General features: G+C 45.5%; 1 protein-coding gene across 15 annotated transcripts in view; it reads right to left on the reverse strand.

Moving 5' to 3' along the window:
- Positions 1-27807, reverse strand: part of LOC105354159 (eukaryotic translation initiation factor 4 gamma 3) — a 47578-nt gene that overhangs the window by 4330 nt on the left and 15441 nt on the right. For 2 of the 15 annotated variants that reach the window (XM_078947762.1, XM_078947763.1), the window contains 28 exons: positions 27206-27313; positions 25723-25800; positions 23900-23932; positions 17927-18106; positions 16258-16369; positions 16017-16180; positions 15650-15775; positions 14991-15126; positions 13315-14070; positions 13102-13202; positions 11477-11714; positions 11246-11370; positions 9350-9469; positions 9094-9249; positions 7340-7537; positions 7096-7242; positions 6782-7018; positions 5813-5917; positions 5187-5325; positions 4925-5028; positions 3592-3682; positions 2118-2235; positions 1837-2045; positions 1636-1748; positions 1220-1392; positions 978-1103; positions 817-898; positions 43-141 (listed from right to left, as the gene is read on the reverse strand). In XM_078947762.1, the coding sequence (XP_078803888.1) occupies positions 43-141; positions 817-898; positions 978-1103; positions 1220-1392; positions 1636-1748; positions 1837-2045; positions 2118-2235; positions 3592-3682; positions 4925-5028; positions 5187-5325; positions 5813-5917; positions 6782-7018; positions 7096-7242; positions 7340-7537; positions 9094-9249; positions 9350-9469; positions 11246-11370; positions 11477-11714; positions 13102-13202; positions 13315-14070; positions 14991-15126; positions 15650-15775; positions 16017-16180; positions 16258-16369; positions 17927-18106; positions 23900-23932; positions 25723-25800; positions 27206-27313 (4374 nt within the window). Of the gene's footprint in view, positions 1-42; positions 142-816; positions 899-977; positions 1104-1219; positions 1393-1635; positions 1749-1818; positions 2049-2117; positions 2236-3591; positions 3683-4924; positions 5029-5186; positions 5326-5812; positions 5918-6781; positions 7019-7095; positions 7243-7339; positions 7538-9093; positions 9250-9349; positions 9470-11245; positions 11371-11476; positions 11715-13101; positions 13203-13314; positions 14071-14990; positions 15127-15649; positions 15785-16016; positions 16181-16257; positions 16370-17926; positions 18107-19632; positions 19654-23899; positions 23933-25722; positions 25801-27145; positions 27314-27807 lie in introns of all 15 variants that reach the window. The other 13 variants (XM_078947754.1, XM_023955290.2, XM_078947753.1 and 10 more) reach the window with 13 other exon arrangements.

Genomic DNA, 27807 nt, shown 5'->3' on the forward strand with positions numbered 1-27807 from the left:
GGCGAGCAAACGGAAGGAGGAGCGGTTCTTCATTCAGCTGACCTGCTGTGAGATGAAAGCCTGGACGTCCTCTCCCTGTGGCAGAACGTCAGTCCAGCTGATGCCAGATTCTCTCCACAAAGAGCTTACAGTCCTATGGCTCTGTGGACGCGAGGGGGACATCATTTAGGAATGTGAGGCGTACATTTAGTCATACATGACATTACACCTTCTCCCATTTAAGGTTCAAATTCAGCTCATCCACGCCTGAAACATAGATAAACCCACTGATGTGTTTCTGATGATATTATTTCATCTTAAAAATGCATTTCTGAGTTTCTTTATTCAAATTGTTGGGAATCAGGAGCAGAGGGGAAAAAAATCTTTCTGATCATCCATCTGCAGACAAACAGATCCATGAAGGTCCAAACGGTACGGATGGATGGATCTGATACTGCTGCCATTAATGTTAGGCTGGGGGTGTAAAGCGCTGTAAGCTAACGGGGGAGAGTGTAACAGAGAGGGGGGCGGAGTCACTCAGTGCCAACAGTCCCGCCCACAACTCCGAGGTGAATTTCTACTGAACTCCTGCTGCTCTGCAGAAACTATGACCTAGAAAACAACACAGATTTTTTATTTTGTCTAAAAAAACGACATAATTCTACTTGACAGACCACTGGGAACGCTTTGAAAATAGATCAGAAGACGATCGGAGTGTATTTAAAATACACACAGATTGTAGTGTCAGTAAAAACCAAACAATGGCAGCTGAAGTTCTGTTCTGCTTTTCATCCAGCCGACCGTTTCTAAATGTGTGCAGACAGAGGGAAGACTCACCATTTGTTTGCATAGTATGTGCAGTATTTCTGAAATTAAGATCCCAGCTCTTCCAACAGGAAGCAATGGTTTGCTTAATTCACTGAAACGACAAGAACCCGTTTTAAAGAAAAGGATGGTAAATGTTGGGATGACTCTGACTGCGGGAACTTCTCTGATACCTAAAGAGCTCTCTCATAGAGAAGCCCCCGTCCTTCAGCACGGGGCAGAGCATCTCGGCCAGATACAGCCAGATGTGGGGAATGTCGATGGCCATGTCGTCTGCCATCTCCAGCGTGTCCGTGAACCTGAAAGAAGAGAAGGCCGCGCTGCAAACGGATGGAAAAGATCTCCTCTGGAGGAGCGCCGGCCGGAGCTGCGAGCAGACAGACGGGGGGGCTTGGTGTGAAACGGTCCCGCTCACCCTTTATAGAACTGAGGCTTGGGCAGGATTCCCTGCTGCACCAGCTGGAAGAAGAGCTGGCCCATGTGGTCCCGTGTGATCTGGCTCCGCTCCAGAGTGGAATCCACGCCGACCTGCACGAAGACGTGCAGCTGAGAGCCCAGGTCCAGCTCGTCCACGCACAGGACGGCCTCCTGCAGGAGAACCAGGAGAAAGCTGAGCGGAAACCGGAGCAGCTACACGCGTTTCAGGTTAACGGGATTCAAGTCAACGGAAAAGAAATCTTCAAGTAACGGATGAGCATCCGTGGTTGTTCTAGGTGGAAACTGGAGGTCATGTGACGCAGCGGCGTCACATGACCTCCAGTTTCCACCTAGAACAATCACGGACGCTCATTTAAGTCGACCGGATCTCCACCACACAGACGTTCTCGGCACCTTGTAGTCGTTGATGTGCAGGAACTCCTCAATGATGGACTTGGACTTCCTCTCGATCTCCTCCACAGACAGGGAAGGCTTGTCCACGGTCGGAACCGGAGGTTCTGGTTTCACTGGTGAAACATGGCGAGCGTGACCTTTAAATTCAAAACCCACAGCCGGATGGCGTGGAAACAGAATCACCTGCTCCGGTGTCCTCACCTGCTTCTCGCACTCTGCTGCGCTCCGACTCGCTTTTGTCCTCCGTGACGCTCGGCCTCCGAGGCTCCGCCCCTTCCCGCTCTCTTTGCGGCCCCTCGGGGGTTTGTGGCTCCAGCAGTTCTTTCGAACTGCCCCCTCTGATGAACGGGCCGGGCCGCGACGACGGTGGGCTGGCGACCACGGGCTTGTCTCGGACCGTAGAGCCTCGGCTGCTGAGAGAAGCAGAGCGTGAGCGGGTCCAGATGGAGGCAAAAGACGCCAAACAACTGCCGAGAACGTACCCTCCCAGAGTTCGCCTGGAGTCAAAGTCCGGGTTCTGTGGAGGCGGGGTCGAGGGTTGGGGCGACGGCGTGGACTGCAGCGCGGAGTACCGGTTCAGACCAGCTGTCCGAGACAGTTCTGTTACGGAAAGAGACAGAAGCAGAGTTCTGCTGTCAGACTCTGGAACGTTCTTCTAGATGCAAACCTCACGCTAAGGGGATTCATCCCAGAAGACCGGATCACATACAAAATCCTCATTTTAACCTTCAAAGCCCTCCACAACCTCACCCCTCCGTATCTCTCAGAACTCCTAACAGTGGCTCCCCCCACTCGTTCCCTCAGATCCTCTTCCTCCCTTCGACTGGCTGTTCCACGAACACGTCTCATTACCAATGGGGGGGGGTAGCGCATTCAGCAGCTCTGCCCCACAACTCTGGAACTCCCTCCCCTCTGATCTACAAAATATGGACTCACTCTGTCAGTTTTCCAAACACCTCAAAACTCACCTTTTCCGTCATGCTTTTAGCTCATAATATTTACATTTTTAACTGTTGACTTATTTTGTGTTCTGGAGTTTTATTGTTGTACGTCTATGTTTTTACATACTTTTTTACTGTGAGGCGACCCAGAAAGGCGCCATATAAATAAAATGTATTATTATTATTATTATTAAACGTTTGGACACACCTTCCCATTCATTTGAATGAGAAGGTGTGTCCAAACGCTTGGTCCGTACCGTAAATCTGATCCGATGCGTGAGAATCCTCTTCATTGTTGCATTTTAATCGTCCGTCGCTGCCTCTCAAGTTCTTGCGTCTTTTTCTTGAGCTTGGTAACTCAAACCTCATTCTTCCACTTTGCACCGGAACTGAATTGGCTTCTAACCTTTACAGGAGACCTACTTTTTGAAATTTGGGCAGCTTTGTTGGACAGAGAACGGCTAAGAATTCTCACGACTTTCAAAATAAAAGTTGTACAGCTTCAGAATAAGAGCTACATTTGACTAAAGTTAAGAAGTTAAATTTTTAAGGACTCTTTAGGAACGCCTAAACTCTAATTTTACGTACTAATTTAATTAAAATTTTAAATCTAATATAAAGTGAAAGAAAGCACCTTGTTCTACACATGCGATTTGATTGCCTCGATCCCCACAAGTTTAAATGTTTTTCAGCAAACTGAAGGATTTTCTGCTGACTGGTCTTCGCAGTAGCCCCCGTTTTTAAAGCCTTTTCTCCGTGAATTCCCCATTTTCCCGCTAAATAGCCAGCGGAGGGGAAACGATAAACCACCAGTCCACAGCCTGATGACAGAGCGACTTTTGTTCCACGTGACAGGAAGTCCAATCCTGTTCCCCTGGATTTAGGACAGTTTAATGCTTGTTAAGGCCATAATGCGGTTAAATTCAGTATGAGGATCTGCAGCCACTCCGTCTTCATCGGTCGCTGATTTGAGACGCAGCAGAACTTTTCACGTCTCGTCTGTGTTTGTTCTTACCAGAGTCGCTGGCTTTGGCTCCTCCACTGCTGCCCTTCACCCACGTTACTTGAGCTCGTGGGCCGAGCTGGATCTTCTCATCCATCTGAGGCTAGAAATAAAAAGCAAAGACTAGATCTGAGCGCCAAGAGAAAAAAACTCCAAAACAAAGGACAAACGACGTGAACATCCCGACGGCAGTAAACCAATCAGGTTTGATTCTACGTTAGATGCGTCCAGACTCGTCCCTTCTGCTGGCGCTGAGGTTGATGATCGTCGGACGGTTTAGCGCTGAGGAGGAGCAGCGACAGGGAGCGCAGGTGGGAACATTCCTGTCAGCAGGTGAGGTGTGTGTGCAGACACCAGCTGCGTTTACACGGACAAAAGTCATCGGAATGAACGCCTGATCAGAATAAAAACGCGTCACGTAAACACGCCGTTCGGAATTATCTTTTGATGGAGAGTGGTGGGTTATGCCGATTGTTGATCCGATCGTGGACAATGTTAAAAAACAGTTCTTTCTGATCGTGGGTCACTGCTGCTCTGGTTTCCGTCATGCATAGACGGTGTGGCGCTCCAGAGGAGGCTTTGGAGCTCAAACAGGACCGGTCGCCTGCTCTGCCCGTGCAAACCGTGTCTCTGGTCAGAGCAGCCGGACTCGTAGCTTGCGGGCAGGGCAGGGTGCTTTGTTACGGCGTGGTGCTTCGGACCGTCTGGCTGCTCCGCGAGAACCGGGTCTCCGCTGTGTGAGCTAACGGAGGCGGCTTCTCAAAGCGGAAATGCCGCGCAGTCCTGAGAAACCGTGTCAACAATCATGTGAATTCATGTTTCCAGTCGTGTCCAGACAAAATTAAGGCTGATGTCATTCCCACATATTTACGTTCGGTCAAGATGCACATCACGGCACGGCCCGCATGGATTTTAACCGCATCATCGGCTTAATGTTGTTGTTGGCACGTATTAGCCTAACCATAACCCTTCTTCCAGCTCTGCTCCACCAAGAAAAAAAGCACGGATTAAAAAAAAAACATATGAGCGAACAAGCACCTAATAATGATAACAATAATAAAATCACAATTAGGAGACCATCTCGCTCTATGCTGCAGCTCTGTTTGTTCACAACAGAACTCAATATTTCTTCTTCTACGGTAGTTTCCCGTATTTTAGAGAGTTCTGCACGTGTCCAAATGACTTGTTCCGGGTAAAGTTTTTTTATGGGTGTAGTACACGGCTCAACTCTAATCCGATCGAAGATCTTTTGCACATGTGACCGCGGCTGATGAACGTGAGGAGTCAGTCTGCTGGCCCTTTGAGGGTTTGCTCCTCTTCACACCGCTGCTGGTCCACGCCTCACCTTGGAGATCTTTGGGATCTTGTTTGGGTCGATGGTCCTGCTGTTCTTCGTCGTCGGCACCGTGTTCCAGGTATCGTCTCTCTGTGCTCGCTGCTCTCTGGGATCTACAGTGTAAATGAAATCAGGAATCTACTGTCCGTTCTGCACTTTTCTGGAAGTTTAAGACGTTGGAGCTCACTGAAGGACTTCCTGTCTATGGGTCAACAGCATTTCTGCAGGCCGGGCAGAGGCCCTTAAAGAGGATTTGAACCTCGGGACTGACCTGGCCGTCTCTTGCTGTCCTTGGAGAGCAGCTGCTGGTGGACCTTTCTCTGCTCTTCCTGCTCCTCAATCTTAGCCTCTTTGTGGATCTGCTCGATGGTTTTGGGGCCCTGGTCGGCTCTGCGGGACACCCAGTTGTGCTACGAAGAACAAAAAACACGACAAAGACGATCGAAGGGTTTTTCTGACGCAAACAAATGGAACAGCATCATCGAACAGACAAACAAAACTGTCTTTGTTTAGTGTTTAAGGTTTAAAGTCTTCACAAAAGCTGCAGATGTGTCTAATGCACGTTTTCTGACCAGCCGGATGTTTCCAGAGTCGCCAATCAGACCAAGACTGGCTAAGCCAAACCGGACGTTTCAGGAAAAGACGCCAACTGCTTCCTAAATGTCCCATACACTGAAATGTATGTTTACAGTTACAGTTTTTTAGAGCTGAAGTTCCAACTTTCATCATTTAGTTTCATCATACAACTTGCTTTCTGATCCACCTGAGGAAGGCGTAAAAAAGGAGAAAAAACGGTCTGATGGTGGCGCTCAGATCGAGCAGAAGATCAGAAACTTTTCGCTGAAGATCCAGTCGACTGAAAACACACGTGCAGAGTTTAAGGCTTAAAACACTCACCAATCTCAAGTCTATAACATCCTGTAGCATAAACCGAATCCTCGAAGACGTCTTCCTCTCCTTGACGATCTTCTCCATTTGATTGAAATACTGATCCATGCGAGGCTGCAGACAAGGAGGAGATGAAGAGTCAGAACTTTCCTTTTCCGTCTGAGGCAGCAGCTGCTCTTTGTGAACCTCTAACTCACTGGAACTAAGAAAACCAAAGTCATCCGGGAACAGGACAGCAAAAAAATATCAATTCAAGTCAAACCGTGTTCAATTGAAACGCAATTTAAACTTTTAAATGGAATCGATCAGGTAAAAAGTACGGTTTTCTCTTTAATGGGTTAAAAGAAAGAAGGAAAGTTACAAAAAGAAATAAAGAAGTGTTTTTGTTTATTTCTGATTCCTTTGTGAGGACGTTTCCGTCTCTGAAGCCACGTTCACATGTCAGGCGGGATCTTGAACGCGCCTCTAGCATACGGCGTTCACACTGGACAAGCAGGGAGGGGATTCTTGTTTCTTTCGCTACCGGATGCTAGCACACCTACAGTTGGAAAGTGGTGCAAATCTGGTCAACGTTGCTCCAGACTTTTTCTTTCACAGCTCCATTCTGATAAATGAAAGACCAACTCCAGCCGGGCACAAACTGCAAACTGATCAATTTCTCCTCCGTAATCAATCTTCAAACGGTTGTCAGTTCCGTGAATTAAAAGGGCCTCCATCCATACATCACTACCAAATCCAAGTCCCTGATTGGCCAAAGTTTGACCTGGTCTAACTTTTAATGTGCATTTTGTACATGGAGCCCAAAAACGGTCTTGAAAAAAATGCGTGAAAGCAAAATATTTGTATGCGGTTGTCACTTGTCCGCGGGTTGCAGAGGGTGGTGTGAATGTGGTTCAACTCAGAGATCTGCTGTGGTTTCCTGACACTGAAGATACCTTTGGGGCCGGACCCTCAGAACAACCTCCGCCCTGGTCTCACCTTGGCCTTCTCAAAGTCCAGGTCCTTGCCGATGGTGGTGAGCAGCCTGCAGAGGCATTCCAGAGACTCCTCGTCGTGGTTCTTCAGCAGCTTGACCACACAGTCGTGCATGATGGCCTCCGTCAGCATCTTCAGCTTGAACAGCTCGCCGATGAACTTGATGTTGCCGATGGACCGCCGGCGGGCTTTGTCCTTGGCTTCTTCCAGCTCCTCCTGGAGCCGCTCGCGCTCCGTCGTCTGAAGGACAAAAACATTGGGGGCTGGATTCTCCAAGGCGCCTTCGGGGCTTTGCGTGAAGTCAAGACGCCACTCACAGATGCAGCAGAGTCCAGCTCTTTCTGCTTCCTCTCGAACACCACATCGTCCACCTTGTCCTTCTCAAACTCCTTCTGGCAGCGATTTAGCAGCAGCTTGCGGAAATTCACAGTGGAGTTGGGTTTGTCCGTCATCTGCACTTTCAGCTGGAAGAGAACGTGAAAGAAAAGGGCAGACGTTAAGCGACAAACGCGGCAGAGAGACCTGCTCTGCGGTTCCAACCCCGGCAGAATGGGAGCGTACCGTGGCGAGGCAGCGGCACATGTTCCCGTACGCGACGGAGAAGCCGGGCTCGTCGATGGCCTTCTCAAAGACCAGGTCGATGACGCCTTTCAGCCGCTCCTCCGTGTCGATGGTCAGATCCGTCACCTGCTTCATCAGCTGGTTGAACTTCTGAGGCGTCAGCTTGTTCAGGATGCTGCGAACTCTCCGGAAGAGCTCCTGCACGCAAAACGGCACAACGGAGAGGTGAGAACCAGAGGGTGCCATCTTTACCATTCAGGGAGCCATCATTCCATTAAGAAACGATTATCAAAGCATCCCTAACCTATGCAGTTTATTGAAAAATGCATCCACTGAAGTACATTTGCAGGTAAAGACAAAAGTAGTACATGTTCCTTTCATAAGTGACCACGGTCTAAGCGAGATAATGCCCTTCATCACAAAAGGCTTCCAAGTAGTCTATTCATTCCTGATAATGCTAACCTTTATAAAACGGACCTTAAAACACCTGTTTTCTAAAGACTCGTTCCTTTTATTTTGAAGTCAAAGGCTCTGCTTCTGTTTCCTCTCTGCCAAAAGAAGCGTTTGTTTTTATGTCACTTCGCTAGCTTGAGGGTTGTAATTTAGCCTTCAGAGCAGCCGCTTTAAGAAACCAGTGGATGGATTTTCAACACGTGTCTGAGCGACGCGACATACATCAAGCGTGCGTCGCGTGTGTTGGAGAGAACCAGGTGGTTTTCCAAAATAAAGCTTCCTTCAGAGTCAGTCTATAAACAAAACGGTGAAAACGTAGGTCTTGGTTTTTCATTTTTAATCTCTGCAGCCTAGTACCAACCGTCCCACGGACCAGTTGGGGGGTTTGGGGGGGGGGGGGGGGGACCACTGGTCTAAACACTTAATTTTGGTACGACTCAACTGACGCACAGCATGACTTTTGTCCAAAGCCCTATAAGCGTCGCCATTGAAGAAGCCAACATGCTTCCAAACATTAGCTTTAAGCCGAGGAAGGAGAACTAAAACAAAACAAATGTCAAATCTTATGGCAGCCTGAAGTATAAATGAATCAAATAAATCCATTTATGCATTTTACCAATCGAATGGACGCCTCCTATGTCAGCCGAAGGTCTTTGGAGTTTAATTTAGGTTACGTTGACTCTTAATTGAATTGGTCCAAGATGGTGGCGTGCAAAGACGCAGCGGCTCACGGCTCTCCTGTTCAGTGCTATTTCTTGTTGTTTTTTCTGTTTTTCTGAGGACTATCGGGTCTGCGAACCTCCTTTACACCCGTTAAGACCTCATGGATATAGGAAAGCAACATCAGACATCTGTCTCGAGTGACTTTCACCGTGACACCTCTCTCTGTAGGCGCGTGTGATGCGAATTGTAAATGTGTATAGTGACAATAAAGGCATTTTTATTCTAATTCAACTGTTGCTGTGAAATGGAAATGATGTATTTAGTTGTTTTGCTTTTTCCATGTATCGCAAGTTTTCCTCATACCTATTGACTTTTATCACGCATGGTTTATTTAGTGCACGTTTTCTTATTTTTGAGGCTTCATGGAAAGAAACAAAGTTGGAGCGAGTTGGATCCCGCCGTCTGCAGAGTCAGACATGTTTGTGTTTAAGTTCTCTCCAGTATTTTTACGCTACATTGATATTTCGATTCTGGATTATTCAAAATTCTCAAAACGGTTCCGAGTCATTTACGGATCCTCTACTAACGGATTCTCCCCCCAGCAGCAGGAAGAAGGACCCCCTCCTTTCAGTGCTCGCCTGTGTTCTCTGAGCTTCCGGATCTTCTGGGAGGGTCTCCCTCTTCATGCCGGGTTTCCAGGCGTTTTCCGCCTTTTTCAGCTGAACGTCGTCGTTGACCGTCACGTTCATGATGATCTTCCTGGGTGGGGGCCGCCGTGTCCCCATGTTCATGAGCTAAGAGAAAATGAGGAGAGGCATTGAAAATAAGAGGCGGGCCCGGCTCATGCCCCTCTATGGGGATCTCCTGACGCGTCAGCTTTCGTGTGGGACCCACCGCCGCGCCTCGCGCTCCGCTCATCTGCCTCCCAAAGTCAGCGAAAGCGGGCGTGAAGTCCGGTCCTCTGGAAATCACCCTGGAATCCACGGCGCGAGACGGCATCTTGTTCTGGTTCATCTGTGTGGCACAAAAACCAAAATGACCACAGTGGCCAGCAGGGGGCGCAGTGATGGAGTAAAACCCAATGAGCGTGCTCATGTGGCTGTATGAATGTCTAACCCAGCCACTGCAGGAAAACAAAGAAGGGGGGACCACCATGAGGTTCTGGTTTGGGTTTGTCTGACCGGAAGACCCGGAGAACCAGCTGTGAGGAAGAGGAGATCCAGCTCTTTGCGGCTCAGCTGTTCTTTCCTCCTCCTCCTCCAGATTTTGACTTTCTCCTCCGCAGGAAACAAACTTTACACCAACTGCCGGTTCGCCGCCACCGGCCTCCTCTTTCTGAGGAGGTGGGGGAGGGGCGCCCTCTCCCACCGCTGCCAAAGGGTGACTTAACAACAATGTGATTTTAATCAAAACAGCGTTTCAGAAAACCTCTGGCTCCACTCAAACTGTTGGTTCTGAAGAACAAACCGGACCGCTTTGATCACAAGATGTTCTGGTTCTGAGCGGCAGCTGCAGGCCCATCCTCCGGCACTTTTTGGGTAACGAAGGAGAACTTTCACTCAAATACTTAATCATCTGTAAATAACAGTTATTTAAAAGGAAAAAAACTCAAATATTTATAAATGTTCTGAGGTTTCACACAGAATTTCATGTTATGGTCAAATAATAATAATTGTTAATAAATAATAAATTGATAATAACAAAGTTTGTTTAAAATTCAAAATCTAAGAAGGATTATTGCAGTTAAATGGGATTTTATTATTTCCTAGAGTTCTTCTTTGGTGCATTGACTGTATGTGAGAACTGGACTGAGTGACCCCTCCCCCCTGGCGTTCCAAACAGGAAGTACCTGCTGGCTCCAAGAAGCTAAAATCCCATAGACCTCTAGAGAAATAAACAGCTCTAATTCTTTTGGTCAGAATAAATCCTCTTTTTAACATCTTGATAATTTTTTAAATATCTTTTCTGTAGTTCAAGTTACAAACCGACCAATCACATGCCTCAACATAAGTGGGCGGAGCCTGCTGGCCCCCACATCCAACGTTCAAAACGTTGGACAGATTTCGTGTGGCCTTCCAACCAGCTCACTCCTGATTGGTCACAGTGGTTGCCATAGAAACGTTGACTCAGACCGACTCGGGCCAATCGCTGCTTACTGAAGATGCCCGGCTTCAACATTGCAGCGTCTGTATCGCAAAAGAAATCTGGTTGGAGCTAGAAGTTAATCATATTCTATAGGTGACGTCACTCAGTCCAGTTCTCATTTACAGTCAATGGTTTGGAGAAAGAATTTTAAAAAAATGAATCGGTTTTTCAAGACCCTGTACGATCCGGGTCTTCAGTGGTTTTTTTAAACAGTGATCCCTCACTGTTTCTCAGTCTTTTTTAGCAGATATTTTTGTGAAATGTTGCATTATTATTTTACAGTGCATTAGGTCCTGATCGGCTGTCAATCAATCTCCTGCGTGCCGTGTCCCCTGTATAGAACACTACAGTCTGTCTAACCTACATAAATCTTTGTTTTCATTCTATAATCCTGGACTCCTTTTTCTATGAAGGTTTGAAATTGTTCACGTCTGTCTGAGAAAAGGGTGGAAAGTGTGTAGTGAGGAGATCAAATTAAGTTGACTACTTTGTAGATTTCGTCTGTTGCAGGATAATTTTTTTTAACGTCACTCCTGCGATGAATTAGCGAACACTACAAGATGAGGCTGAAAAGTGGAAAACAGGAGCTCAGTCTGGGCATTTTTAGGTCTTTTCTGACCTATGGCCCGGCTCGGTCCAGCTCACCTTGTCCAGCACGACGTCGCTGATTGGGGGGAGTCCTTCAGGCTTCTGTGTGCACGCCGGCATGAACTGGAAGTTCAACAGGAACTCTCTGTTGTACTGACGCTTCCCACCTGACTCAGCCATGTCTGAAGAAGACATTTCAGGAAGTAAAGAGGGAAAACACTCGTTATTCCAACAGTTTCAACAGCAGGGGGGTGGGGGATCATTGGCCCCACTTTAAAATGATCTAACCCTCCATGTCCTGGCCCGGCCCCACAGAGTTCTCCTTGTCTCCGGAGGTGGCGCCGCTGTCGCTGCTCTCCGTCTCCGAGATGTGACCCGCCCCGTTCCTCATGGGCTCCAGCTCCGTCTCGCCGTTTTCCTCCGGTGCAGGTGGGGGGTCGAAGGCCGACGGCAGGGGGCTGCAGCTGAGAGGAGACGAACGCAGAGCCTGGTCTCCGGCAGGCGGATCCGCGGCCCTGGGCTGGTCCTGTGTGGAGGTCAGAATCATTCGTGAAGCTTCAGATGACAGAAGTGCTGCTGAGGCTGCTCTGAACCTGAAAACGTCCACGCGAGACGCGAGAGGAGGCGTGCTTGATCTGAACAGCATGAGAAGATCACGGATGAGACGGCAGTGAAAGCATAAAAGGATCAAGTTTCCTCAGAGACTTCACAGCACTCCTCATCCAGGAACAGTTCACAAACCCATTTAGTTAAAGGGGAGTCATTTCTGAAGCGGATCCAGGAGCATAAAGACCCCAGAGAGCCACAGAGTTTTGTCTAAACTTGTGGCGATAAATGATGCGTGTGAACGGAGTCGGAGAGCAAAGGTGTCGGTTCAAAGGCCAGCCCGGGTTCCTCGCCTATAAACGGGTGAAACCAGAGATACAAGCCTTGGAAACAAACGTATTTCCCCGGATGATGAACTTGCTCGGAGAGCCGCTCACCCCCTCCACATTTAAAGGGTTGTGGGCATCCAGCATGGCGTTCTGGCTATACGGAAAACCAGGAGAAAAGACGGGAAAGCGACGGAAAATAGGTTTTTTTTTTAAAAAGGAAGACGCGGCGCCCCGCATCGTCCCCGACTGCAGGAAGGCTGCAGCCGGTACTTTCGTCTCAAACACCTCAGCAGTTTGTTCAGCCCTTTGACATGCCAGCAGACAAAAATGGTCCAGAAAAGAAATCGGATCCCAGCTGAAACTAACAGAACCAAAATGAAAGTCCCGCTCGATGGCAATCCATTATCTGGTTAAATTACAAAACACAGCGGTCCCTCGTTATCTCGTGGTTTACTTTACACAGTTTTTTTTTGCACTTTTTCAAGCTTATTTTGTTTTTAAACTGTGAATTCTGCTCTGTGTCCTGATTGGCTGTAGGCTAATGTCAATCAACCTCCTCCAAGCCGTGTCTCCGCCACAGAATGTGTTCAGTTTGTCAATTCTTCATAAATCTTTGTTTTCGTTCTACAATCTTATTTTTCTATGAAGGTTTGAACCTTGAGAATTTAAACAAGAGAGAATGTTGCTAAAAGTGTGTAGAGGGGAGTTAGAAGGTCTTAAAACATCTAGAATCACAGTAAAAAATAAATATGAATCCAACTCCAGCGATAAACAAAGGATTACTACTGTAATCCTTTGTTTATCGGAAACATCAGGAAGACAAACTGAACTGGGTCAGGACCGTGGAAAACAAAAGCTGAAACCCCAGCGCCACATATGGAAGACATCTCGTCTCGTCTGACGCAAGAAAAAAAGCTGCAGCTGACGGAGACGCGAGGCAACCAGCATCGCCAGAATGAGAGTTTCTATAGGGTTTTTTGGGGCAAATGGTTAATTGACACAACTCTATAATAAGATTTCAAAATGGGCGGCTGGGACCTCCTCTCTGACGTCGTCCTCCTTGTGAGGGGCCTCCCCAGCAAAGATCCCGTCATTTGGTTTTCTCCAGGTCTTTGGTATCACAGAAGAACTTTGATTGACTGTTGAAGACAGGAATGGAAATGGAACGAGCTTCTGTCAGAACAACCAAACGTGGCAGACTCTGCGTTGAGGTCGTCAGAAGTGAAATGAAGCCCGTCAGCTGGATGTTACCTGTGGGGGGGCTCTTCCTGGTGAAGGTTTGTGGTTCCGTTTTGCTCCCGGAGCTGCTGCTGGGCTCCACCTCTCCTCCGATGGCGTTTTTGGCGTCGACGGTCTCGCTCAGCTCGTCTGCCTCAGCGGGGGCCTGGACCAGAGGTGGGAGGCCCGGGGGGAGCGTGGCGGGCAGAACTGGGATGGGGCTTGGAGACAGGGTAACCGGGACCACAGCCACAGGCACCAGAGGGGGGAGGGGGGCAGCAATCTGCACTTCTGGCCTTACGTCGGGGGGCAGGCTTTCCGACGGGGGGGCCTCCCTGTATGCAGGAGACTGGGGTAGGAGGCCGGGCGGAAGCAGAACAGCGGCTTTAGGCGGCGCAGCATCCAGCTCGTTTCCAGAGTCTGCCAGGCCGTTCAAAGCCGCTGGGCCGGGCGTCTGAGGAGCAGCCGCAGCTGGGGGGTGGTCGGCGAGGGGGGGCTCCGTGCTCAGCGTCTGAGGTGGTGTCAGAGAGGTTTTGTTGCTCCCAGGAGAAGACGAGGGGGAGGAAGCCAGAGCGGTGGACTCTGACGGACCTTCAACGCTGTTTACCGCAGAGAGTGGCAGGGTGACCGGGGCGGCCTGGTGGGGGGCGGGAGGAAGCTCTGGTTCATTAGGAGTGGAGGGCTTCGACACCGGAGTGCTGGCCTGCAGTCTCTCCAATGGAGCTTCCAGCTGCACCAGCCCAGGAGAGGAAGACTTCGGGATTACTGGCTCCAGTTTGGGGATTTCATCTGAAAGGAGGAAGAGCGGATTGCTTATGATGAAGACTACAGAGGCTCATGCAGGTTGCTGTGATAAATACGCTCTGATAGAAATAGATTAGTCAGTGATTATAGAGAACTACACTTAAAAAAGGTCTACAGGTAATAATTCACTCATTTAAAAAAAGTCAATAGCTCCCATTTTAAGGAAAGAAAAGTCCTGAGTCAACCATCTGAGGCGTTTAACTGGTTGAATACTTTATTTCTTTGTTATAGTATCTACCACCATTTCTTGATGCTTACATCCTACAATGCTTCATCTATTTAAACCATTCAACTGTTAAAATGTTCAGCTCTTTCCAGCTGTGACTTTTGCTCCTTCAAATCCTTGAACTTTTCCAGATTTCCAGGATTTTTGCTTCCACTGAAATTTATGGTGCAGACGCTCGCTGGTTCGAGACCCGGCTCTGGCATTTTTTACAAACATATCTATTTCACGTTTGTGCCGTTTTCACTTTATTTTTGATTTTTTTGCCAATTATTTCCCTTTAAGTTTCATTTTCATTCAGCGACATGGCATTCAGCTCCTTCTAGTATTTATTTAAAATGATTGATTCGGCTCCGTGAAGAGGAGATAAGAAGAAGCCGTCTGACGCGCAGCGACTGGTCTGACCAAAATCAACGCCATCTAAAGGCTGGCGTTATATGCCGAACGTCCAGTTTTAATGAGAAGTCAATGCACGGATGCAAGCGGAGTGCCTGCAGCACGTCTGGGCGTGGCGCCATTCTCTCAAAAATGCGCCAGATGTTTCCAGAGATTGAACTGTCTGAACTTTGGCGAAGAGATTGCATCATGTGAGCTAAACATGTCCAAAGTACGGCACGTGGGTGGGGTGCCAGGTTATGAACAGACTGTTGAAAAGGTTCAAAGCAAAGGCATCGAGGCAAACCTGGCCACGATTTGACGTCTGTAAGCCCAGCGGTCACTGGCGGCGGCAGCGGCGGCGGCATCTGCTGGGGCTCCAACGTGAAACCTCCGGGGTGGGGCTGCTGCTGCTGCTCCGGAGTATGACTGCTGCTCGGCTGCTGAAATTCAGAGGAGAGACGGTGAGGAGGAAGAGTTTGGAGACGTTAGAGGCACCGGTGTGGAGAATGAAGCAAACAAACTGCAGAAACTATTAGGTATGGTTTCGTTAAGAGATGACAAGTATTGGAAGGAGATGGATCCAAAAGTGAAAAGAACGGAGAGAAGCCACCTAAGACCAGAGGATGATGTCACAATAATCCAGAGAAGTCTGGTTTAGCCTTCAGGTGTCTTTAGTCACAACTGATGAGACGGCACAAAGCCGTCTCTTTCAGCAACGGAAAATGAGTTTTTTTGTTTTTAAAACTGGTGAGAAGAAGCTCTAGCGTGGATTATAGTCCAGTTGTAAACTGCTATGAGACAGTAAGTGGGTTATCTGACATCTGGGATGTATGAGGGGTCCTTCTGCACCAGATCTGGAGGTTTATTAAAAAAATCCCCACAATTCAACACTGCCTTTTCTATAGTGCGTCATGAATCGGGAAGGAGGAGACACTTGACGGCCTTGCAGCAGGTGAGAGTTACCTGTGGGGGGGTGGGAGTAGAGGAGGGAGGGCCGACAGGAGGCGTCGAGTTCCTGCTTCCAGATACCCCCGCCATGATCTCCTCTGTGATGTCCCTGCCCCCCTGGTTTGGGTCACGGATACGGATCTGGGAGGACAATGGCACCCAAATAAGCAGGTAAGTATTCCAGGACTCAGGAAAAGCTCAACCCGTTCTCAGGGCGGGAATTACTCAGACATGTTCAAATCTGCACAGAATTCCAAGCTGTCACTGAACAATTACTCTAAAGCTGTCTGCGGTGAGGAAGACTATCTGCAGACGAAGGTCACCATGACGACGACAGCCCCCCCAGAGCATCAAAGCTCCTCCAGACTACCGAGATACTCACTGGTTTTTTCTCACGCTTGACTGGATGAGGTTGCTGCTGTTGTGTAGGCACTATGATGGGGGCTGAGGGCGGGTACAGCGTCTGTCCTGGGTAGTAGGGGGGGCCGGCGGTGGCGATGGGGGCGGGAACGGAGGGGGAGACCGGAGGATGGTACCTGAGGGGATCTGGAGGAATTTAAAAAGCATTTTGGTGAAAAATCCAGGCTGGAGATGTGATGGAGTCAAACGGATTATGAACTCACGATACGGAGCAGGATACTCCCCGGGTCCTGGACCGGGATAGAAGGTACCGGAGCCTGCAGGCTGCACGGAATACTGTTGGGGGGGTCCGACATAAGGTGTGCTGTGGCGATACTAGGAGCACAAAGGACAAGAGGACACGGACAATGACAATGGGATGTTACTGTTAACTAATCCTCATTTATGAGGATTTTCTGCTCATTTGTTAATAAAAACTGTTTTCCAGCAGGTTTGAACTTCACTGGACATTCACCTAAAATTATATTTTTGGAGGAATAAACACAGCTAAGCTCTCTGAAAGTCGGATTTTCCCAGGGTTTGTCTTGAGACGTTTCTTACGAAGCGAGACGTTAGAATACGGAGCTTTTGAACAGAATTGCTAAACTCGTAATCCTTCACTATATTCATAAACACCGTGAATCAGCGATCACAGACAGCCAAAATTTTCGTACTCGTTTTTCCTGGAACAAATCGTGAATATCAGAGTATTCGGATACTTCTTGCAGCAATAAAGTTTAGCGATGGTTTTTGAGGGGGACACTTATCAGCCAATAGGGGCAGAAGAGGCATGAAAACCCGTTTTATGACTGCAGCTTGAGAGAGAGGAGGGAATAAAAGGAAAAGAGAACTGAAGTCAGTCATGTGGCCGTGCTGAGGAAACACATGCAGGACGGTCTTTTTTTTCACTTCCAGGCACAAGTTTTATTCAGGGAAAAAAAATAGAAAAACCCATTTGTTTATTCATGTAACATCAGATAAAATGGTGTCAAATATTGGTTGAAAGCAATAAATCCTTCAATCCATTGTTTTCCTGTTTCTCTTTCTTTATTCTAGTATCTTCCACCATTTTTTTGCTGCTCAACTTGTGCTACAATTTTCAGCTATTTTCACCATTCAACTATTCAAATGTTCAGCTCTTTCAGCTTTTTCCAGCTATGACTTTTGGTTTTTCAAATCCTTGAACTTTTCCAGATATTCCAGGATTTCTGCCTCCATTGAAATAAATGGGGAATCCTTGAAAACCTTTGCTTCTCAGAAGCTCTCTTGTCTTTTTTACTGTCTTGCTGTTGTGATAAACTGTGGCGTAATGTATATTAAGGAAAGTATTATGGTATTAATAAGCAGTTCGGGTCAATATTTTATGGATGGCCCAGAATGATGCGTTTAATTAGAGCACTCTGGACTGGATGTTTTAGTTTAGTTTTGGTTTCTTTATTGTCCAAGATTGAAAAGAAAAAAGCCCTTTGGTGGTGTAAAAAGTAAAGATTGGAAGCCTGATTTCATTACAAAAAACTCAATAAAACCACTTTTTTTGCTGTATTTTGATCTTTTTGGGCACCACAATGTCACAAATTTTAATTATAAAACACCTCAAAATGAGGCTTTTTCACAGCAATTGTTAGGTTTGATAAAAATAGATAAGAATAATGACTGACAGGTCATAATTGATCGAAGAAAAAAAAAAAAGAATTGCACGACGGCTCTAACAAGAAAATGTTTCAAGGAAAAACACTGGAACTTGACGAAGTTTCTCACTGCAGATGCAGATTTTTTTTTTATAGCTTTTTTAAACTTTCCTCTCAGACAGGAAGAACTTCAAATATTTACCTTTAAAAACTAAAGATCTTCTGCATCAAATACTTGAAGATATTCCCAAACGGCGTTGTGTACCTGAGGGATGTAGTACTGCGTGGCATGTGCAGAGTGGAAAGGCATGGGGGCCATGGTCATGACGATGGGCTGGTTGGTGGGGTAGACGGCCGCGGTGGGGGCCTGCGAGCCGGGCCGGATGGACGCTGTGTTGGTTGGGATGGTGGGTCTCGCCGTCTGCATCTGAGCCCTCTGGAAAAACTGGGGGGGGGGGGGGGGGGGACACGCCAAACGGGAATCAGACCTCCGGGAGCTTCCGTCTCTGCAGGGTGAGTCGGCTCCAGAATCAAAGCTACCAGTCTGAGCGGACAGCTTCCTGGCTGTAAGGAATTCCTAAAAAAAACCTCGCTGGTTCTTCCGTTCTTTGCAGGGAACCAGGAAGTGTCTGGTGTGTCCGTTTACTGGAGAACATCTCTAACCAACCTGCTGCAAGTAGAATGTTTACCTTTTCACTTCTCTGTACAAACAACAACAAGCTCATCCATCTGTTAACGTTCAACATTAGATAACAGGAAACATCAATGCATGAGCAGAAGATTTACAAAATAAAAGCCTCTGGTGTTTTACTCATATTGTAGGAAGCTTTTGTTCTGGTATTTTTAGAACTTTAGTAACAAAATGTTTGTATTTTTGACGGCGTATTTATTCTTTACCTGAATCACCTGAACGTTTTACATCTTTCCAACGTCGTCAGTAATAATTGGGGAATATTTTTCTTAAATGTCTAGTATTTTTTGCTATTACTACAGATAAACTGGTGGTTTTTAATCAAGGCATGTCAGGCTTTTTAAATTATTCAGACATTTGTGAAAATCTTTTCTACTTACATTTAATTTAAAGAGGAATTAGGAAGCAGAACTCAAAGTACAGACAAGTTACTTACAGACGTTTGTTGTGTTTTCATGTAAAACTCAGAGAAAAAAGCCACATGTGCAACATTTCCAGGTTTATTTTCTTTAATTTAACTTTTAAAATGGCTTTTAGCTTATTACATGAATTTTATTCTAGAAATTGTTGCATCATCTGTACATGTATGCTAAAAATTTGAATTGTTTACTGTAAGAGAATAAGGATTGGGAAGAATAAGATGAATAAATGTCTAATTTCTGTGTGACTGCAGACTTCACGGAGAAAACACTTGAAGTTTCACGTCAGATATTGTAAAAATTTAGCAAAGAAACCAGCAGCTGTGAGAGAGAGAGGCTGTAGGGGAGAAAAGACAAACGGTAACGGCGACGGCGACAACAACAACAACAACAACAACAGCAGCAGCAGCAGTGCTGGTTAGGGTCATTTTTAGACCTGGGGTATTTTTAACCCGGCAGGGAAAATCACCTGTACTATCAGAAATCCTCCTGGCTGCTGTTGATGTAAACAGTTCAGTGAAATCTGGGCTTGGAGCCGGAAACTGTTCAAAGTAGAACTGTTTTTTTAATGCCCCCCCTCTACGAAACAGCTGTCAGTAGTTCATGGAAGTGAAGGACGTCGTCACATATTTAGCAACAATAAACATTTCATAAATATTGAGCATCTCTTTAGAGGGTTGCCCTCTGAAAGACACAGAAATGCAGATTCTCTAAAGTCTGAGGCGTGACGGACAGATGGATCTATGAAGAAGACCTAAAGGTAACTAAATGAATCCTGCGAGGTGGGGGGTGGTGAACAGTACAGAGGAGGGGGCTGAATTCAACATGATCCTCATGCAGATCAGAAGGACGTGAAGTTACCTGGATGGGCCTGAATCCTCCCTTCAGGACAGAAAGCAGGAAAGAGAAAAAAAGCCAATGGGGGGGGGGGGGGGGGGGGGGGGCACAGGTGAGATTGAATCAGCCACACGAACACACAAAACTGATCCAATGTTATTATCCAACAGTTGGTTCTGAGAATGATTACATAGACTTCACCGTCGTCTGTTCACATTCAGACATTACAGAAATACGTTTGAACAATCAGTACAAGAAAGCTGAAAATAACTGGACCAAAATGACGGAGTGGGGGCCATTTTAACCCCAGAGCCCCATCGCCGGCTGACTTTCACCCGAGCAAAACTATTTCCATGACTTCCATAATGTTGCGTGTCGAGGAGTCCGTGTCCCAGGAATGGATGGACCAAAGACCAAGATTCTATGCATCATTTCATTATTTTCCGGAATTTTCTGTTCTCAAATTCCTAATTTTCAGTAATTTTTGAGCATGTTTTTCTTCATTTTGTTACACAAACCACAGTTGACAATAAAAGAAAACCCCTCTAATTTATCAAGTGTTGTCATGTTTTGATCTATTTTTTATGGAAAGTACTTTTTGTTGCGTATATTATGTCCGGTAAAAATTATCGGGCAAAGTGTTTTAGGGTCAAAGACCTTTTCTGCAGAATTTAAAGGGACTATAAAATTGCAAAATCCATTTTTGGAGCTTTTAAGCGTATAATAATGTTCCTTTCTCACAAAAAGAAAAGCCAAATCGGTATTTGGACCCATGCTCGTATTCCAGAGTATTCCAGTATTCCAAGAAAATAAATAAATACAAAGGACTCTGCATCAAAGTGAATTGGTTTCCATCATCTCATTCATCTTAACTCTGGGTGTTTGACAGACGGAAAAGTCTATTCAAGGTTGTGGAAAATGGACAAAAGATCAAGGGAAACATCACGCTCATAAAGAATAAAAATAAATAATTAAATAAATATCCCAACAGCATTTTGAATCAATAAAAGTATGGCCAAATGAACTATCGCGATATATCGGCAAAAACATTTTTTCTAGCACATCTAGTGTTGAAGCTCCCTGTGCTTTCATCTCAGTGGGAAACTGATCCAAATGGCTCTTTTGTCATAAGCTGACGTAGATCGGTGAGAACCGCCCCTTCCAGGAAGAGTCTGCGCAGCCAGCACCGCCCACAGGCTAACACACACACCCACTTTCTCCACAGCGTTAGCGGTATTGGCAAACACGCTTTTTCTTTTATTCGCACAATACACACATCCATCTCTGAAAAACTTTGGATTTTGTGTGTGTTTTGGTGGGTGAAACGCAGACACGCTGCCGACGGCGACTATAGGTTGACATCATGAAAGGGGTGGCACCCACAAGGAGACAAAAGGCGGAGCTTCAAGAGTTCGAGTCGTTTTACGTCTGGGTAGAAAAGAAGTCAGGAAAGTAACTAATATTTCATCAACATCCGTTCTTTAGCGTGCCAAGTAGCGATGAGTCCGGCAACACCGACGTGTCAGCTAAGGTGTCGAGCTCATAAAGTGAAACCGTGTCGGCGGCGTATCGCTCCAGGAAAAAGACACTTGATTGGTCGGTCTGTCACAGAGGAGCCAAACAAGGAAGCGCATCTGCCAGCAGCGTTGGCAGATTCTGCAGTTTTCCGCCCATTTGGGTGGTTTTGAATTTTAATTTGTAGAAAAAATGTTTGCTTTGGGCCGGTTTCACGTCAATTTGGCGTGTTTTAGTTAGTTTTATTATGAGTCTAAGCTAGCTTTTATTTTGAAAAATATTTAATTTTGAAAAATTGCCTGATTTTCTTGGTTACATTTCTGTCATTTGGGTGCCAAATCAATCCAGCTCCGAGTTGAACAGAGTAGGGAAAAAAAACGAATTACTTTTGATGCTTAATTTTACTCACAATTATTGTGTTTGGTTTATTTCATCAGTATTTCAGAGCAGTTTCTCAACCTGGTTGCCTGCAGCTATGTTTTCGGTCCAGCAGGAGTCAGTATTGAGTGACACAGCATCCATACAGTTTGGGGAATGTGCCGAAACGCTTCACGAGGCCTCATCTGCCCATCAATAGAGCCAAAGCTCATGTATTATCATATACCTGGATATTGTTTACTATAAAAGGCTTAAGAATAGCATGATAGAGGCCCTTTAAAGCTTTGTTCTTGAGAGCCTTCGCCCCATACTCCGGCCTTTCCAGAACCATTTTTTAATCAATAATATCACAGTAATTTAATAAATGATTCGGAACTGAAGCAACAATAATAAAGCATCCTGTGCTTTACTTGTCCTGATTGGTGCGAGGCGGGAGAAACTCATTTTCTGTTTTCACAGCTTCTGCAAAAACAGGATCCACTAAAAAGTCAGATGATCACAACATTACATACAAAAGGTGACAAAGCCCACATCGTCCAATAATCGCGCCTGAAATCATTCATAGCCTTGTGATGTTGGACATTTGCTTTTTGTTCAAATGTAAATAAACTATTACTATTCCAGATGGAATAAAAGGAACTTCAAGTCAAAATTAGCCAGAAATATGAATGACTTAGTGCTTGATTTGCATTTCCATCGGGTTGAGTCTTCTGTTTCACACACTCCTCATTTTCAAATCTTTTGAAGACATTTTTGACCCTTTGGAGTCGTCTTCCCATCATGGAGTTTGTTACAGGAGGACAATAACCGTTCTCTCCGTGAGGATAAAGGCCCACTGTCCCGCTCCGTCTGCTTTCCCATTCTACTTCCGGCGGTGCTACAAAAGCCTCAGCACCAGTTTGTGACAGCCAGAGCGTGGACTCCAGCACTCACACCCTCATCAGTGTCCCAAAACACAACTGTTACACTTTGACATCCGTCCAATAACAGTCTGATTAGTCCACAGTGAGTCCGACGCCTCATCCTGGAGAACAGGACAGCTAAAGCCTCATCAGTCAAAGATGATGGGCAGAAAAACGCCCAGACATCTGCACCCATTTCTGTACATAAACTGACGAAGCTGAACGACCCGCCTCAAGGATCCACCTCAGCTTTTATGCAACCAAAACACTCCTGTCTTTATCGGTCCTTGAACATTTGGGTTTGAAATCCCAGATCTACAGGTCAACTAGTCCTCAACTAGTTAGACTGAAGCTTTTGAAGAGAAATCTCCAATGTGATCATTAGAAACCAGAAAAAGCTCAAAGTGTTGAGGAAAAACAGAGAATCCTCGTTCTGTTGAGATCGACGTCACAGAAAGTACATTCTAGGTTGTTTGGGTGAGTTATAACAGTGATATTCAAATGAATGCGGTTTGTTTTTTTAATGGGGAAAAAAATCAAACAAAGTTTGGGGCTCTGAATTCATTTGAGTGTCTTTATTTCCGGCCAAATTCCTGAATTATTTCAATTCCCATGCAGATATTTTTCACAGGATTTAAACTAAATATCAGGGGATCCATAAAAGCACGATTTCTATCTCGTATGTAAAGATTGATTCAGACGGTTTATCTGAGCCGGTCTTTCACATTTGGTTTTAATGGGCAAAATTGGTAAGGATATTGTTAAAAAACAACAAACAAATTACAAAAACGATGTCAGTAAAATTGGCAAATTCAATCATGAAATCACAGGATGAACTAAAGAGGGTCGACGGCTTTATGAAAATGGAAAGTACGACTTTTGTGTTTCGGTGATATTCAACAATAAATGTTAATTGCGATTAAATATCTCATTTTAGAAGACTTTCTGTTTTCAAAAACAACCAAAAGGTTTTCAGGATACAAACGACCATTAAATTAGACGCACCGTGAACACGTTTGCAGACTGTGAAGTAGCCAAACATGTTAAATACATATTATTAAAAGGCAGCTTTGAGTTTTAGAGAAGAATAAAACTAGTATGTCTCTGTAAAAACAAAACATAAAATAAAATCCTTGGTTTTTCATGTCCCAAAACAATTTCAAACTTTGATGATTGGAACATTTTAGGATTTTTATTTACATCACATCTGAAACTAAATGTAGAAATCTGACCTCAGAAGCAAATGAAGTCAATGAGGAGCTTTTCCAACTTCAACCTCCAGACCTACCCCAACAGAAGAGGAAGACCGCGTGGACCTAAACTGAACCTCAACAGGCCAGAAACGATCAGAAAAGCCATAGAAGTGATGACATACATCCCACAATATTCGAAGTCCTAACATACGTCCAAAACGTTTGACAGCGTTTTCACGTTTTTCAAAGCGAACTTGGTAGATGATCAGAACACGGAGTTGGGGGAGGGAGCGGGGGCTTTACCTGATGATGGGTTGGTCGAGGCCCCGTCGCAAACTGGAAGGGGGGGGGGTCCAGCGAGGACATTGGATGAGTGACGGGAAAGGAGAAAGAGAACAAGAAACAAACATATCAGGAATGGAGGCAGATGCTTCAACATCATCAATGAAAGCCAACAGCAGCGTCTACTGTCCAACAAACGGCACTGACTGTATACGAGAACTGGACTGAGTCACGTCATCCACCCAAAATGCTGCACTTCCTGCTCCAACCAAATGAAGCTGCCGTGTTGGCGACATCAGTAGGCAGTGATTGGCCCGAGGTGGTCAACGTTGCCATGGCAACCACCCTGGCCGATCTGGATTGAGCTTGTTCAAAGTCCACACCCCTACCACTTAAAGAGTGGGCTTTAAAAAAAATCTGTCCATCTGTTTGAATGTTGGACTTGGGGGCCCCATTAGGCTCCACCTAATTGTATTGATGCATCTGATTGGTCAGTTTAGATTTTGAATAACTTGAACTACAAAAAAAAAAAATCCTGAAAAAAATGAGGAATATCAAGAACATGATAAACAACAAAAGGATCCGAGCAAAAATGTTTATTCTGAACAAATAGAATGACTGAGTAGAAGTTGTTTATTTCTCTATAGAAATCTTTGGGATTTTGGGCTCTTGGAGCCAGCAGGTACTTCCTGTTTGGAACCCTATGGGGGGGGGGTCACTCAGTCCAGTTCCCATACACAGTCAATGGTCCGTACGAACAACCACGTGATGCTTAGAAATAACTGATTCATATTTTGGAGCAAAACCTATTCACATAATGAATAATATGACCATAAACAAATTAAGAAAACAGATCCCCCCCCCCCCAAATGATAGGAAAATCACGTGAAAGTTTTGGCACGCGAAAACAGACTGAGGAGAATCCAAAGAACCGTCCTCGTTCTGGACGGCCCAGACCGTCTTCAGACACTAAGAATGACAAAGGACAAGTTCTAGTGTAGTGTTAGCATTGTCAGAATGGTTACACAACTATTGATTAAAAAAGGTGACATTAAAGTGATTGGATCAATAATTTGTGGAATCCCTACCGACTTTCTCTCTTTTGCTGCAGTGCTATGCAATGGTAACAGGATGAGATCTGTCTTTACGTTATAATGACACAAAATGCTGTCTGTCTTCTGTGTTCTTTAGGTTCTTCTTTGTGGATTTGTCATTTTCATGCTTCCCTTCCCCTTCTTGTTTCATTGTCTGGAGGGAGAGGTGAGAGTCACGCCACACGAACCCAACACCCGGTTCCGATTTGAGTTCAGTAACGGGGGGTAAGAGGAAATCTATCCACATGCTGGCAGTTAAAAATGGGAAAATAACCAAGTCGTTAGTGGTTTCTTTGAATGTAAAGATTAGCCAACACCTGTCTCCACCTGCTACCCTCATGCAGGAGCTAAATGGGGCAAGTTCACAGTTTTATCTTGTTTTCCAAAAAAATGCCAGATCCACGATAAATGGAGGTGGTGTCCAGGGGTCCGGTCTTTATCTCCCTACAATAAGGCACACATGAACCAGTTACATGGCGGTATCCACACACCGTCCTTTTAGGTCTTTGCCTGAGTCAATAGTTGAAGTTTTAAGTATCGTCAGTGTGTCGTATCCTTGTTTGGAAGCAGCGCTTCTGATGATACTTTAGAGGGACGCTTCATATAAATGAATAAAACCAAGCGTACCAACGTCCTGTAAATCTCCGTCTTTTCCTTAAAGGGGCGCCAGTCTTCAGACGCGCTCACAACGAACCAGAAAATGTCAAAGTGTGAAAGCAGAGGCGGAGGAGGAGCGGAGGAAAAACTCACCGGGCGACTCTGAGGCTGCGTCTGCGTGGAATACACCAACGGCGCAGAGCCGGCATTTTGACCAGGATTGTATGGAGACTGTCAGGAAAAAGCAATAGACACAGGCGGAGGGGATTGGTTCTCCGTGGATCAGAACACACACAGTCACAGAACACCAAAGAACAGTCCACCAGCAGAGCAACGTCATCAGTTCAAGTTTGTGAACGTTGCCAGGAATCCACTAACACCTTTTTTCCTTTATTTTATACTATGGAGGGTGAAGAATGTTTCTGCCAATAGCTGACGGAGCTAATAATAGATGACATGACAGAACGTCTTCAGGCTCAGGAAATGGGCCACAGGAGCAAAACCGGAAAGAGGAAGAACCAGATTCCTCCCAAACACACTAAGACTTTCTGAAGAGCCGAGTCGTGTCATGGATGAGACTGAAAATGACAGAAGCTCTAAAGACTTCTGAAAATCAAACTGGGGAGAGAGAAACATCCACAACGCGCATTACTCCTACAATTGTGGTTTAGTCTAACAGAAAAAGTAAATGTCTTTGGAATCTGTATCAACAGCAGTGATGCAGTTTTGATCACTGATCATCAGATGAAGATCAAATGAAACTGATTGTCTGAGATGGTCTGGTGAACTTTGTTGATGGATGGTCCTTCTGCCTCTACAGTAGGCGGAGCCTATTTAACTGAGAAATCCTGTAGGGATTTTCTGATCAGCCAATTGGAAGTGACTAAGATCCACAGCGTGTCCCGGATGAATAGTTCGTGTTGGTTGGCAGTGAACACAGTTTTCCTGTGTTTGTAATTTACGAAATATTTTGAACGAAAATTCTTTTAAAAAAGGGGCGAAAACTAGAATTTTGAAAATCAGAATTCTTTTAGAAAAAAATTCAAAAAAATATTTAAAAAAAAATTCAAAACCAATTAAAGTTCCTTTGAAAAACACTCAATAAAAATTGAAAAGCAAAATTAAAATAATTTTAAAAACACTAGAAAAAAAACAATCTGGAAAATCCCGGGATATATTATAATATATAATATTTTAGAGATATTCTTTTTGAAAAACAAAAAAGATTTAAACAAAAAAAGCGATAAAAAAACAAAACAAAACAAATGACAGAATTACAAGCATCCAACATTCAAAAAAGTTTGAAAAAGAACATATTTCAGTTCAAGACTTAAGTATTTGTTGTATTTAAGGATGCACAATTTATTTGGTTACATAATAAAAGCTAATTGTTGACGCTGGCTAATGCTAATTTGACAACACGACCATTACAACAGTGAAAGAAACAAAATTAGCATTTCAGTAAGAATCCACTGATGACAGACCTGAAAACTGGACCTTCAGTCTCTAACAGAGAAAGAGTCAGAAGAAAAGAGCGACAGAGAAAATGCAGAAGAATTCTGGCTACAAAACTCACCCCTCCGCCTGCCTCCCAGCCCTTAGGGTAGCGATATGGGGAAGCTGTGGGTACTGATACCTGAGAGAGCGCCGGGGAGTGGGCATGACCGGGCGGGGTTCCCGCCAGCGAGGGGTGTCCCTTTGCGATGTCATGAGCAGAGTAAGGAGGACCGGCATGCCTGGGCACCTGCAGAACACGAGGAACAAACAGGTCTGGTTGATGCAGCAGGAGAACGCCGGCGCCGCTCGTCCCTCCTGCGTGCGCGCAGGGGTGCAAACGCTAACAAAAAGCCTGGACCAGTACTTTGACGGGATGTGTAATCAGATTACATTTACACTCAGGGACTGGAAGCTCTTGAATAAATCATTATGACCGTCGTGGTTTACAAGCCTCCGTAATGTGAGCCTCTGCAGCTTTCAGGACGGCGCCGGGTCAACGCCACACGGCCAGAACGCCACCAGCAAAGACGTTTCTGACCCGCGGATCAGAAGGAAACAAAAAACAGCAACAGTAACAAAGAGTGTAGGCGATACACAACATGAATGGGATTTTTTTAAATTCATTTTCACAGGAATGTGAAACATTTGAGAGAGAAACCTGTTTGAGTGGAAACATCCTGGAACAAATATTCTACAAAGTCGGCTGAATTTGAGCGTTTTCATCTTTTGAGCATCTTTCAG

Source organism: Oryzias latipes, chromosome 5 (assembly GCF_053564925.1).
Source record: "Oryzias latipes strain Hd-rR chromosome 5, Olatipes_Hd-rR_3.1".
Taxonomy (NCBI): domain Eukaryota; kingdom Metazoa; phylum Chordata; class Actinopteri; order Beloniformes; family Adrianichthyidae; genus Oryzias; species Oryzias latipes.